General features: G+C 38.1%; 1 protein-coding gene across 1 annotated transcript in view; it reads left to right on the top strand.

Annotated features, from left to right (window-relative positions):
- Nucleotides 1–14,747, top strand: part of LOC136885310 (protein takeout) — a 32,176-nt gene that overhangs the window by 5,324 nt on the left and 12,105 nt on the right. Inside the window, exons 3-4 of the mRNA XM_067157822.2 lie at nt 3,890–4,037; nt 13,480–13,613. Coding sequence (XP_067013923.2) covers nt 3,890–4,037; nt 13,480–13,613 — 282 coding nt within the window. The remainder of the gene's footprint in view (nt 1–3,889; nt 4,038–13,479; nt 13,614–14,747) is intronic.

Raw genomic sequence — 14,747 nt, forward strand, 5'->3', positions numbered from 1 at the left:
GAGAATGGATATAACAACATCCTGCTGGACATTCATTCAGACCAACTGCATCCCTTTCTGGCCCTAAAGTGCCCTGATGGAAATGCTGTTTTTCAGCAGGACAATGCGCCATTTCACCGGTCTGTGGTGGCACGCAGGTAGTTGGAGGAGCACTCCTGTGAAGTTACGACTATGGATTGGCCCTCCAGATCTCCCAATCTTAATCCAATAGAGCATTTATGGAATGCTGTTGATGCTTGTGTACGCTCCATGATCCCTGCACCAACTACACAAGACGAATTGTGGGTAGCAGTTCAGGATGCGTGGATCCAGATCCCTCCAGAACGATTCCAACACCTTGTAGAGTTGATGCTTCGCCGTACTGCTGCCGTTCTGAGGGCTCGTGGAGGAGCAACATCACATTCAGTGTCTTGCCATGATGTTTGACCACTCAGTGTACAATTTAAAGAGTACTTACAGGTGAGGAAGGACAGAAAAGATCAGGAGGAATGAAAAGCTATTGGGCAATTTGGAAACAAAATCTCTCGAAGAAGATGACCAGAATATGATTGACTCAAGTGGTCCAATGAAGCCGAAAAAGCAGATTCTTCTTCTTCTTCTTCTTCTTCTTCTTCTTCTTATTATTATTATTTTGATTCGTTAAGCGCACTTTTTTGCTTTTTATTCTTCTCTTCCCAATATCTCTTCATCCTCCCGCTGTGTTCCTTTTTACGTTGTTCAGTCCATTCCGTATTTAGTCGGGTGGACTTCATCGAAAATTTGTGTTTATGAATTAAAGTTATGAATTTGATTCTGTCTTGAATTATTTCTTCATTAATGCCAATTTCATTTAAGTCTTCATTGATTTCTTTTAGCCAATTATTTTGATTTTTCACTGATAAAGGTAAGTTTACAATTTTCTTAGTAAGCCTGTTATTATCCATTCTATACAAGTTTCCGGATGGTATCTGTGATTTTTTTTCTATAATTTGATAGATTTCATGTGATTTCTTTTTCAGCCAAATTCCATTTTCCCATTTTGGTCCTAATATTTTCCTGAGGATTTTTCTTTCTTTCTTGTTTTTCGATCATCTTTATTCGTGAGATTTGCCACCAATTATAATAGTTTCAGATTAACTACTGTGTGGTAATATCGTAATTTTGCCTTTTTATATAGTTCTTTTATTTTATCTGTTGCAAGTAATTTTGTGTGCTGTTTGAAATTTTATTATTATGCTTTTCCAAATGTTTATATTATCATTATTACTGTAATTTGGTAGATTGCAGAGGTGTAAGAAGGTACGGGCTTGAATGAGTGAACAGAGAAAAGATCGAAGTATTGTTTAAAACACTAAAATTGAACATTGTATTTATTTATTTCCTTTCTTCTCATTTTAAACTTTGGTAAACAACAACAGCAAATCAGGAGTTCGTCGGCTAAAATAACAAGAAAGATCAAGGTTCAGGTACACAATAATTTGTAGAAAGAGCTTGCAGCTTCAAAGTTACAGTATTCAAAAGAGCACCATCGCTCCCTTCAATCAGTACTCTAGGAGAGTGCGCTCCAAAACTTACAATCTAGCCTCTCCCAGGCACAATTTACATTAGATCAATTCAAAACAGTGTTACCATCTTACCTGCTCGACAGTCTGATTTACACTTCACTACGAATAGTTAACATTTAACAGAGGCAATAAGGCCCATTCTACATGGCTTTAGTGATCAAAAGAAAAGGTTTCAGATATCGGCCGTAAACAAAATGCTAGGGGGCGAACGCTTGCACTCCTTTGGAAATACACTTTGAAACGTTCAAATCCTATTCTGGGCTGATGATCCTAGTGTTACAGAGGGTAAGCCTATCCTACTACAAAGGGTGACTAGAAGGAGAAAAATATTAAGTTCCAAAAGAAAAGATAAATTTTAAAGTTTTACAAAATCGTAGTCACCCCAGTACCAAGTTGAATGGGAATTAAAAGAGGGTGAACACTCTCTATTCCCTAAGTTTCCTATTGCCTCTCAGGGGCTTGAATAAAGTCTTCAGACTTGCTTGAAAATTTACATTTAGAAGATGATATTAGACTTTATAAATTTACATTAAAATGAATTTTTGGAACCTTCCCCTCAAGTCAGCTACATATCTGAAACTATCACATACTTAAAAGATGTCTGCCATTACCTTGAGCTGGTGGGCCTTCCGACGGTGGGCAAGGCTTGCCCCCTGCCTCCACTACGTACTCACTCTAAACCTCTTGACTGGAGCGATGGAAAAGACAACATTGCCCAAAAACTCCCAGCTTTTATAGCAGAGGGAAAGGTTCTAAAACACTGTAGGCCGACGTCCTATACACACCCTCAATTTTGATTGGTGAATTGAATTAATATCCATAATTTCTGATTGGCTAATAATTTTCATGAGGAAGTAAGAGATAGAAAGGCTAGTAACCTTAGAACACAAAAAACAATCTACAAACGCTTCAGTTTATAAAACCCCTCAATACAAAAATTCTTTTGAAAATTAATTTTCTATCCTCCCACCAGAGGGGCCACGTAAGTCGATAGTAGAGACATCTGAAGATAAATTTCGAAACTTCTTCTGATACACAGTTCAAGTTTCACATTACAGATGGCCTTCTAAAAGGCACTCAGTTTAGTTCGGAGTAGCTGTACGTCCGATACAATTATTATTATTATTATTATTATTATTATTATTATTATTATTATTATTATTATTATTATTATTATTATTATTATTATGCGTGAATGGTCCCTTTCGGAACACACGAAGCTTTATTTACGATTTCGTTTGCGGAGGATCCAGGATACTTTCATCTGTTAACTAAAGATCCTCTTCCTTTCTTCCGTCCACTTGGTACCTGCTCTTTTTGGTATTTCATTCCCTAGAGTAACTTCCGACTTATCAATTTTCTTTCTATATATATTTCGATTCAAAATTTCTTCAGGTTGAATTTGTGCGTTCTTCATGTCCGCTTTTGTTTGTTGTATCCAAGGGAAATTGTTCAGTTTATCAACTCTTTCAAGAACTTGGTGTTAGTCTGGTTTCTGAAAGCCTCTTAACATGTTCATAAATTTTAGACTTCTTTTCCTGAGGTCTACCACAATATTACATAATTTTTCCGTGGATTTCCGGGTTTGGAGGAGGTACCCTTCTTCCGTGTGTCTTGGTCCTAAAATTTCCCTCATTTTCGGTCTTCTTTTAGGATATTTTCCAGCTCGCCCTTTCTATGAAGCGTTAGAATTTTTGGATACGGTTGTTCTGGGCTATTTTTTCTTGTCCGGTTGGTTCGAAGATTTCGCCCAGGTATTTGAAGTGAGGGACTCTCTTGATTATTATTATTATTATTATTATTATTATTATTATTATTATTATTATTATTATTTATTTTAACAAATACATCGCTGTTGGGAAATATCGCGTTGGCAATGGTCACTAACAGTAGTGTGATAATAGAATGAAGTTAAAACATAATCACACAACAAGAACTACAACATTTCTAGTTTATCATCATATACAAATTCGTACAGAGATTCTCAGAGCTGTTCGTCTTGAAACAATAATCACTACCACCACCAAAATGTCCGGCTCCATGGCTAAATGTTTAGCGTACTGACCTTTGGTCACAGGGGTCCTGGGTTCTATTCCAGGCAGGTCGGGAATTTCAACCATCATTGGTTAATTCCACTGACAATGGGGCTGGGTGTACGTGTCGTCTTTATCATCATTTCATCCTCATGACGACGCGCATGTCGCCTACGGGCATCAAATCAAAAGACCTGCATCTGGTGAGCACTAAAAGCCATACACCATACAACCAAAATAATGTACCAAGTTCCTAAAGTTAACAAGATACTGTTTTAGAACACTAAAAATCTTTCCTATGTTCTTACTCAGGTATTGCCGAACTGGCAGTTCCTCCAATAGAGCCTCTAGCCCTGGATGAAATGAAGCTCTCTCGAGGTCCAAGAGGCGCCCTCTTAGAAGCTCTCATCAGGAATATTAAGGCACAAGGAGCTTCTGATTTCATTATTGAAGATCTCAAGTAAGTATGGTACACCACTGAATGACTTTTTAATTAAAAATTGAAGAGTATTTCCTTGCTTTAATTTGTTTTCTTATTTTGGATGATGTAAATGCTTTCTGATACCATATTAAAAAACAATTCAAACAATTCATTCCCTCGGAAAGTCATATTAGGCTTCCTTCTTAGTTTATGGTCAATAGGAGACATAATTTACAATAAATGATTTACAAACCGTGAATCGAATTAAAAACTTCTTTACATTTCGATAGTGGCGACAGCACGTAGTCATTTGTTTTCCATGTATTAGTATGAATAATTTACGATTGAAATTCCGGTTGAAACGAAAACTTTGTTTTGGTAAACCGGGGAAATAAATTATGTGGTGAATAGAGAAGTGATCGTTATCCGAGATAATGATGTTATCAGAGTATTTGAAATCTAAGATAACAGGTAAAATAACTGACGTTTCTGAATACAGGCCTTAGAGTCAGAGCTGCAGTTGTAAACCTTTTAAGTGTCACAACACCTTGTAATACTTCCCTCGTTTTGCGAGACTGTTGCAGAGCAGTAAAATAATTTAAGACAAGTGTTTCGTAACCTCTTTTTTACCTGAAGTATCACCTCTCCTGTTCAGTTCTTTAAAGTACCACCAATACCTACAAAGGTGCTTCTATTTTTGTGTTTTTTAAATATTTTTTTAAACTTCTCTATACTCATATCAGAGTCTAATTAATTCAGACTATCCATTATGCTTCCTAGGATTTTATTTTATTTATTCGTATCAGAAGCAGTACATCATATAAATTATTAGTTAAAAATGAGAAATAATTAGGTAGGCCTAACTCATAAAAAAACAAAGAAACAATTATATCGGACCAGAATTTGACAAGATCTAGACCATTTGGTGTGGCCTTCACTAAATCTTGCATGATGCAAACGAGAGGGCAGGAGTTGAAATGAAGGAAGTGTGCCATGGTTTGTTCTTATCCGCAGGCACAGACGGTTGACTCATTAGATAGACTCCACTTCTTCATATTGTTCTTAGATCGACCGAGCCCAGACCGCAGCCTGTTCAGACTCTTCCATGTAGACCACGACTTTACATAACCGGGTGGAAGAGTTTCAGATGGATCCGTCCATCCATTGAGATGAAGGTTTCTGGAACTCCATGAAGTTAGTCTTGATGATTGAGGCGACTCCGAAAGGCACTCAGTAGAGTGAAGAAAACTTATCCCCGATTTCAATCGTTGTTGAGCAGGTTGATAATCATGTAATGGATATGTTTGGGGAATGTATACTTTAGATTTTTCATGTTTGGAAGCTACTTCACGTCTAATATCTAAGGGAGCAATGCCAGCCAAGCAATATACCTTATCACAAGGTGTAGATTTTAGGAAACCAGTTATAAGCCGGCAGGTTTCATTTAAAGCAATATCTACCTGTTTCGCATGACATGATTTATACCAAACAGGGCATGCATATTCTGCTGCAGAGCAGTGCTTTCTAGGATGCAAAGGCAATAGTAAATACACTGACATATTCGAGGTTGAAAAGGTTGACCTCACTGCGTCTGTATTGGGTAGTGAAAAGAATTTTATACGCTAATAGATTAGAATGCAAACGGATTTAACCAAGGCGCAAGTGTTTTCTACCCGCATAACGGCTCTGCAGTGAAATGTGCATATCTGAACTGTGAGAACCCCTAAAATTTATACAACTCACCTACATAACTGTAGAACAGGTAAGAGATACTTGCGCCTTGTTCAAAAACGTTTGCATTCTAAAATGTTACTGTCTAAAAACTCTTTCCCAAGTCATTATACGTTCTTTATACGTCCTATTTTAGAAAATGATCGTTCCGTGTAAGAAACAGTAACAGGGAGAGTTAGAAACAGATAAAACGCCAAGAATAAGTCCTGTAATTATGATCGAGTTATCTACTATACTACTAATAGCTTTGTAATGAGGTACAGATATTGTCAAGGTGACATTTCTACAGCGTTTTGTAAGGGAGAGCCTTGTTCGTGTTTGAACACGACTAATGCTAGACTAACAGTAATTATAATAATAATACGATACTGAATTACTGGGTGAATAAATTAGAAGCACTGCAAAGAAAAATGATACGGAAAATGCTCGGTATTTTTGTGTATTTATACAGAATGTATAACAAAAGGCTAACCAAACATATCTTTTGGGCAAGATGTCAACAATAACCTGGCCTCATGAAGTCAAGAACAATTTGGAAAAAACAATATAAGATGAGAAAAAGCAACAGAGAGGGATGTTTAGAAAGAAAGTGTTAAAAATGGAAATATTCCAAGGTAGGGAGGGAAAGAAAAGAGGCTAAAAATGGTTCGAGAAGACGAAAAGGAAACATAGCGAGACGACGAAGGACAATTGGAGGAAGGAGAAGGAACAACATTGAAATTGTCACGTAGTCCCTATAAAACCCTAACGAAGAAATAATAATAATAATGATAATAATAATACTAATAATATTAATAATAATAATAATAATAATAATAATAATAATAATAATAATAATAATAATAATAATATTAAAAACTAGTACTGAATTACAATCTGAATAAATTAGAAACATTGGAAAGAAAAATTATACGGAAAATACTTGGTCCGGTAAGAACTTCAGAACTATGGAAATCAGGAAGTAATGATGAAATATATCGGAACTTAAAAAACATAACAGAAACAATGCAGATGAGACGATTGATATATTTTGGATATTTATACAGAATGGTTGAAAATAGGTTAACCAAACATATCTTCGAATATCTTTGGATCAAGAAGTCAACAACAACCTGGATTCATGAAGTCAAGAAAGATTTGTAGATAAGTAATATAAGAGAAGAAGAAGCAACAGAGGGAGGGAGAGAATTTTAGAAAGAAAGTGTTAAGAACGGAGGGAATCTGAGGTCGGGAGGGAAAGAAAACAAGCAAAAAATATTCCGAGGAGGGAAAGTGGAGTATTTGAGGAAGAAGACGATAAAACAAACGACGAAGCATTGAAATTGTCACATGCTCCCTAGAAGACCCTAACGGAGAAATAATAATAATAATAATAACAAGACATCCACAATAGAACCACCTTCAGAAACAAGCTACACACATTTAAGGGTTTCCTAGAGCCAGAAACAGCGACCAAGAAGAAACAACAATGGACGGCTGAAAGAAAAGAAGCAGCAAGCAGGAGGATGAAGGAGTACTGGCGCCAAAGAAAGTTTAAATCATGAGGAGTTATTTACGTGGTCCACAGCTGGCCAAAATCGATAGAATAATAATAATAATAATAATAATAATAATAATAATAATAATAATAATAATAATAATAATAATAATAATAATAATAATAATAATAATAATAATAATAATAATTGTACAGGGCGAGTTAGCCGTGCGGATACAGGCGGACAGCTGTGAGCTTCCATCCGGGAGATAGTGGGTTCGAACCCCACTGTCGGTAGCCCCGAAAATGGTTTTAGTGCCATTTTTACACCAGGCAAATGCTCGGGTTGTACCATAATTAAGGCCATTTCCGCTTCCTTCCTGTCCCATCGTCGCCGTAAGACCTATCTGTGTCGGTGCGACGTAAAGCAAATTATTTTAAAAAATGATAACTCTATATGAGCTGCTTAAGGATTGTAATTTTTTTCAACCCATTCAAAACATCGTGATATCAATTTTCCTATACAGAACGACAATTCGTTTTCTTCTTTCTGTGCGCTTAGGTCTGTGAGGGCCTGCAGTACAGTGCTATTTATTATACGCGGTATGGCGAGGCTCTAATAGCACTTACACTTTCACCAAGATAATGTTCATACCTTTCAGGAAGGTCTTCAGATCCTCTGTTGACTCACATATAATTCTATGCATTGACGTGGTGCTTTACCTACCTCTAAGAGCACTACACAGTTGCCAGTAACGGTAATGAGCTGCTTACTCTCCCGCCTTAATGGTCACGGTAGACGAAGGTTAACTGGTCTTCAATAAGCCTCATTAATGAGGCACCTGTCAACCGGTTATGGCCGAGTTTCTAAACTGACACGTTTGATGAATGAAGCACACAAATACAAGATGTAGAACATTGTATAGAAATATTTACAGGGGCACATGACAAGACGAGCCTGTTCCAAGAAACTTGAAGGAGCCCATAATGTATATCTTAAGTTTACATACATACATACATTACCATTATAGACTGTTATGCCTTTCAGCGTTCAGTCTGCAAGCCCCTGTGAATTTACTAAACGTCGCCACAATCCTCGATTTGCAACTAGTGTTGTGGCCTCATTTAGTTCTATACCTCTTATCTTTAAATCGTTAGAAACCGAGTCTAACCATCGTCGTCTTGGCCTACCTCTACTTCTCTTACCCTCCATAGCAGAGTCCATTATTCTCCTAGGTAACCTATCCTCCTCCATTCGCCTCACATGACCCCACCACCGAAGCCGGTTTATGCGTACAGCTTCATCCATAGAGTTAATTCCTAAATTAGCCTTTATCTCCTCATTCCGAGTACCCTCCTGCCATTGTTCCCACCTGCTTGCACCAGCAGTCATTCTTGCTACTTTCTTGTCTGTTACTTGTAACTTATGAATAAGATATCCTGAGTCCACCCAGCTCTCGCTCCCGTAAAGCAAAGTTGGTCTGAAAACACACCGATGTAAAGATAGCTTCGTCTGGGAACTGACTTCCTTCTTACAGAATACTGTTGATCGCAACTGCGAGCTCACTGCATTAGCTTTACGACACCTTGATTCAATCTCACTTACTATATTACCATCCTGGGAGAACACACAATCTAAATACTTAAAATTATCGACCTGTTCTAGCTTTGTATCACCAATCTGACATTGAATTCTGTTGAATTTCTTACCTACTGACATCAATTTAGTCTTCGAGAGGCTAATTTTCATACCATACTCATTGCACCTATTTTCAAGTTCCACGATATTAGACTGCAGGCTTTCGGCACAATCTGCCATTAAGACCAATCCATGAAAAGACACTGTTGGATCATATTTCCTCAGCAGAGAATTAATGATTGTGAAGCATTATCTGATACTGTAATCATTACGAGGGGAATTCCTCAAGGCAGTATCATTGGACCTTTATGTTCTTTATTGTTTAAAACACTTATTAACACACAAAGTAGGGGTATCCATACTACAAAAAACGTAAAATTAAGCAATTTCCTCAATTGTGCCGAAAGTAGAAGGGCTAAAAGGCTATGAATAGAAAACATTTCTAAATGCAGTTCCTTGGTTCAACACCCTCTGGTGTTTTTATTATTTTTTGACAAATTTCCACACCGAATGTAGCTTAAGTGAAACTGCATTGACTCACTGCCAATCAAATCGACCGGATAACGATGATTAAGAAAAGGATTTTATTTTTGAGGAATAAATAACGAATATATTCTCATACTTTACTGTATTTTATTTACCTAAAATTCGTGGCTGATATCCCTAGGATGTCTTCAATATTGAGCTCTTTGTCTGAAGGGCTAGAACTGTGAAATATTTACGTATATAAATGATACGAGGAAAGAACTGGAATGAGAGATAAAGTTTATGCGGATAATGTTATTCTGTATAGAGTAATACATAAGTTACAAAATTGTGAGCAACTGCAAAATGACCTCGATAATGTTGTGAGATGGTATGATGATAAACGGGGTTAAAAGTCACATTGTGAGTTTCACAAATAAGAAAATTCCTCTAAGTTTTAATTGCTGCGTTGAAGGGGTGAAAGTTCCCTTTGGGGATCAATGTAAGTGTCTAGGTGTTAATATCAGGAAAGCTTTTCATTGGGGTAATCACATAAACGGGATTGTAAATAAAGGATACACATCTCTGCACGTGGTTATGAGAGTGTACTAAGGATGTAAAGGAGAGGGCATATAAGTCTCTGGTAAGACCCCAACTAGAGTATGGTTCCAGTATTTGAGACACTCACCAGGATTACTTGATTCAAGAACTGGAAAAAATCCAAAGAAAAGCAGCTCGATTTGTTCTGGGTGATTTCCGTTATAAAAATGTTGCAAATTTTAGGCTGGGAAGATTTTGGAGAAAGGAGACGAGCTGCTCGACTAAGTAGTATGTTCCAAGCTTTCGGTAGAGAGATGGCGTGGAATAACATTAGTAGAAGAATAAGTTTGAGCGGTGTTTTTAAAAGTAGGAATGATCACAGCTGAAGATAAAGTTGGAATTCGAGAGGACAAGTTGGGGCAAATATTCATTTATAGGAAGGGGAGTAGGGAATGGGATAACTTATCAAGGGAGATATTTAATAATTTTCCGAGTTCTTTGTTATTATTCGAGAAAAGACTTGGTAAACAACTGACAGGGAATCTGCCCTAAACGCAGACCAATGGTGACTGATTGATTGTACCTCGTCAGAGTTCTCCGAACTCGAAATATCACGTTCGAAAGAGCGACGGAATCTTCGATCTGTCACCATCTTGCATCACATACTGACCCTAAATACTCCAGCATACCTTGCCTCTCGGTTTAATGGCCTGTCTACTTCTACAAGTCGACAAACGAGTTCCTTATCTGGAGCGGTGATAATTATACCCATTCACCAATCAGCTGACTATAGTAAATCATACGTAGTCTCCGCAACTCACACCTGGAATTTCCTAAGTGATGAAATTAGGAGCATGTCAACTGCATTTCCTTTATAAAACACAATGCTGGAAATGGATGTTCAAAAGTACAAAACTTTCACTGGAATAGGTATATAAAATTTAAGTAGTATATTAATATAAAATAGCCTTCATACCTACTCTAGGCTATATACCAGGTTAAAGTCAGTTTGTGACAAGATCATTGTAATTTATTATAAGAATCTAGTTGTAAGCTTAGTTGTCAGTGAAATGAGTTAAACCATTTCAAATTCAGATGAATGTAGTTCGTATGGTCGAATAGAACATCAAGCTTCATAGCCTGAGTCCCGACATATAACATAACCCATAATTAATTCACTGGCCCACTCTAGGGCCAGGAGCTACCAACAGAAAGTTTTGCAGGTCTTCTTGGTATGCACTTGTGTTTTATTCTGACTTCCATGTGCACGAAACTCATACAAGGTCCGTAACCCTTGTCTCAATCAATGTGCTATCTGGTACCTCACTTTTAATGCAAAATAATGATTCCACGCTTCACTGAAACCTCATGACCTGTCTTAAAGACAAAATGGATAGGAAGAGCATTGTCAGATGTATGGTATTCGGCATAGCAGGTGAGGCGCCTGGGCGAGGTACTGGTTTCTCCTCTACAGTTGTATCCCCCCCCGCCCCCGACTCGAAGACTCAAACTCAAGGATACCGCCCTTGAGGCGGTAGAGGTAGGATCGCTCGCTGAGTCCCAGGGAAAAAACAAATCCTGGGAAGTAAAGGGAAAAGGAACACAATATTTATAGCGAATATTCCACCTAGGCGACAGCCCTAAATGCAGAATAACAAAGGTGGATGATTGCAGCCTTGTGTAATCCCTGTATATTCCCTGAACCAAGAATTATCTCACTGCAGCTCAGATCTCAACGTAAATGCTAGTAATAATTTACCCTCCAGGCTGAGTGACTCAGAAGGTTGAGGCACTGGCCTTTTTACCCCAGCTTCGCAGGTTCGATACTTGCTCAGACCGGTGGTATTTGAAGGATCTCAAATACTTCAGCCTCGTGTCGGTAGATTTACTGGCACGTAAAAGACCTCTTGCACGACAAAATTCCGGCATGTCGGCGTCTCCGAAAACCGTAAAAGTAGTTAGTAGGACGTAAAGCAAATAACATTATTATTAATAATCTACCCTTAATCCCAGAATTCCACAGTACGCCTAACCCTGTAATAATTAAGAGGGGAATTTCTCAAGGCAGTATTAGGCCTACTGGACCGTTATGTTTTCTTATATATAAATGATATGAGTAAAGGAGTGGAATCAGAGGTACGGCTTCTTGCGGATGATGTTATTCTGTATAGAGTAATAAATAACTTACAAGATTGTGAGCAACTGCAACGTGACCGCAATAATGTTGTGAGATGGACAGCAGGGAATGGTATGATGATAAAGGGGGTTAAAAGTCAGGTTGTGAGTTTTACAAATAGGAAAAGTCCTCTGATTTTTAATTACTGCGTTGATGAGGTGAAATCTCCTTTTGGGGATCATTGTAAGTATCTAGATGTTAATATAAGGAAAGATCTTCATTGGGGTAATCACATAAATGGGATTGTAAACACAGGGGACAGATCTCTGCACATGGTTATGACGGTGTTTAGGGGTTGCAGTAAGGATGTAAAGGAGAGGGCATATAAGTCTCTGATAAGACCCCAACTAGAGTATGGTTCCAGTGTATGGGACCCTCACAAGGATTACTTGATTCAATAACTGGAAAAAATCCAAAGGAAAGCAGCTTGATTTTTTCTGGGTGATTTCTGACAAAAGAGTAGCGTTACAAGAATGTTGCAAAGTTTGGGCTGGGAAGACTTGGGAGAAAGAAGACGAGCTGCTCGACTAAGTGGTATGTTCCGAGTTGTCAGCGGAGAGATGGCGTGGGAGGACATCAGTAGGCGAATAAGTTTGAGTGGTGTCTTTAAAAGTAGGAAAGGTCACAATATGGAGGTAAAGTTGGAATTCAAGAGGAGAAATTTGGGCAAATATTAATTTACAGGAAGGGTAGTCAGGGATTGGAAAAACTTACCAAGGGAGATGTTCAATAAATTTCCAATTTCTTCGAAATCATTAAAGAAAAGGCTAGGAAAACGACAAATTAGAGAATCAGCCACCTGGGCGACTGTCCTAAATGCAGATTAGTAGTGGCTGTGCGGTTTGGGTTATGTAACTATCAGTTTGCATCCGGTAGATAGTCGGTTCGAAAGCCCTGAACATGGTTTTCCGTGGTTTCCCGTTTTCACACCAGGCAAATCCATAGCCACTTACAATACCATCGTCATCATGCGGCCTATCCGTGTTGGTGCGATGTAAAGTCAACTGTTAAAAACAACCAAATATTATTAGCATTATTTGTCACCATTTTTGTAATAAAAAAAATGTGTCTATATTTTACTTCATAATATGAAAACATTTTTGCTCATACGTATATACATATTTAGCCATGATAATAATGATAATAGTGGTTTTTTAAATACATTGCAATTGCAAGTTATTTATGTGGTAATGTATGCGTAAGGAAAATGGACGAAAATGTAAATTACTAAGAATTACAACGAAGAACAGTTATTAGTAAACAATATATGTCCAAAATAATATCGTGGTAATAAATGTCACGATAACGAAAGAAGAAAGACAAGAAAATATCTAAGAGATGGATAGTTTTACGATTAGTGTAGGATATTGCCTTGTGTTTAATTCCTTTTCTTGGAAAGCATTTGTGGTACGATGCTTGTCTCTCTAGAACGTCCCCTTATCTCCTGTTTCAGGGCTGATCTCGAAGCAAACACATTTGATGTGAAGTTACTGCTGCCGAAGATCGTCTTCGAAGGAGACTACCAGCTCCGTATGAACATTCTGATCTTCAACGTCTTCGGTAAAGGTCGCCTTACTGGGACTTTCAGTGAGTATAAAGCGGAAGAAAGGCATTAATGATCATCAGTAGACCTCAGAGTTTAAGTAGAATGCAATATAGTTTGGTTATTAGTGCCATACAGCCCGTTTTTCTACAATGTACTGAGATTAACATAAATTCTAGGGGTTATAACGGGCTGTACCGCTAATGATTATGCAATATTCATATCATAACCGTTGTGCAAGAAAGCCTACTCTTCAATAATGTAGGTAAGGTAAGGGTGTATTCTGCTCGAAGGCAGGTCCGAACCTCCGCAGAGGTGTCCTGAGGCGGAGTTTACGTGCGGTAGGGTGGCCAATTCCTTTCCGCTCCTCCATTCCCTTACCCCCACCAACAGCGCGTGGCAACCCGTCCAAATCTTGACCACGCCCAATGTCGCTTAACTTTGGAGATCTCACGGGATCCGGTGTTTCAACACGGCTCCGACCGTTGGCCAATAATGTAGCGAGAGTAACAGATGTCGTATGGATTCTAATGTGTCGTACCCGTAATGATTATGCAATACTCATAGCATAACCGCTGTGCAGGCTAGCCCGCTCTTCCATAACGTACCGAGAGTAACATAAATCCTAGGGGTTCTAATGTGTCGTGCCCCTAATGACTATGGAGAACTCATAGCATAACCGCTGTGCAGGCTAGCCCGTTCTTCCATAATGTACCGAGAGTAACATAAATCCTAGGGGTTCTAATGTGTCGTGCCCCGAATGATTATGCAAAACTCATAGCATGAGACCCGCTGTGAAGACAAGAGGGTTTTGTAAATAGCTAGTAATTAGTGTAGTGTTGTCAGTCGTTGTTGATTATAATTATGTGTGTGAGTGATAACTGGGTTCATCCTCAAATATATTAGTCGAAAAAGGAGTGAGGCAAGGCTGAAATTTGTCCTCTATCCTTTTCAGTGTTAATACAGAACAAGCGGTAATGAAAATGAAAGATAAATTTGGAAAGGGTGTCGTAATCCAATGATAGGAAACCAAAACTCCGAGATTTGCCGATGATGTTGTTATTTTATATGAATCTGAATAAAATCTGGAGAAATTACTGAATGGTATGGGCAGAGTCTCGGGGAAGGAGTAGAAGGTAAAATAAATAAAAAAATCCGAGCCAATATTAGTGGAGTGC

Source organism: Anabrus simplex, chromosome 14 (assembly GCF_040414725.1).
Source record: "Anabrus simplex isolate iqAnaSimp1 chromosome 14, ASM4041472v1, whole genome shotgun sequence".
Classification (NCBI taxonomy): Eukaryota; Metazoa; Arthropoda; class Insecta; order Orthoptera; family Tettigoniidae; genus Anabrus; species Anabrus simplex.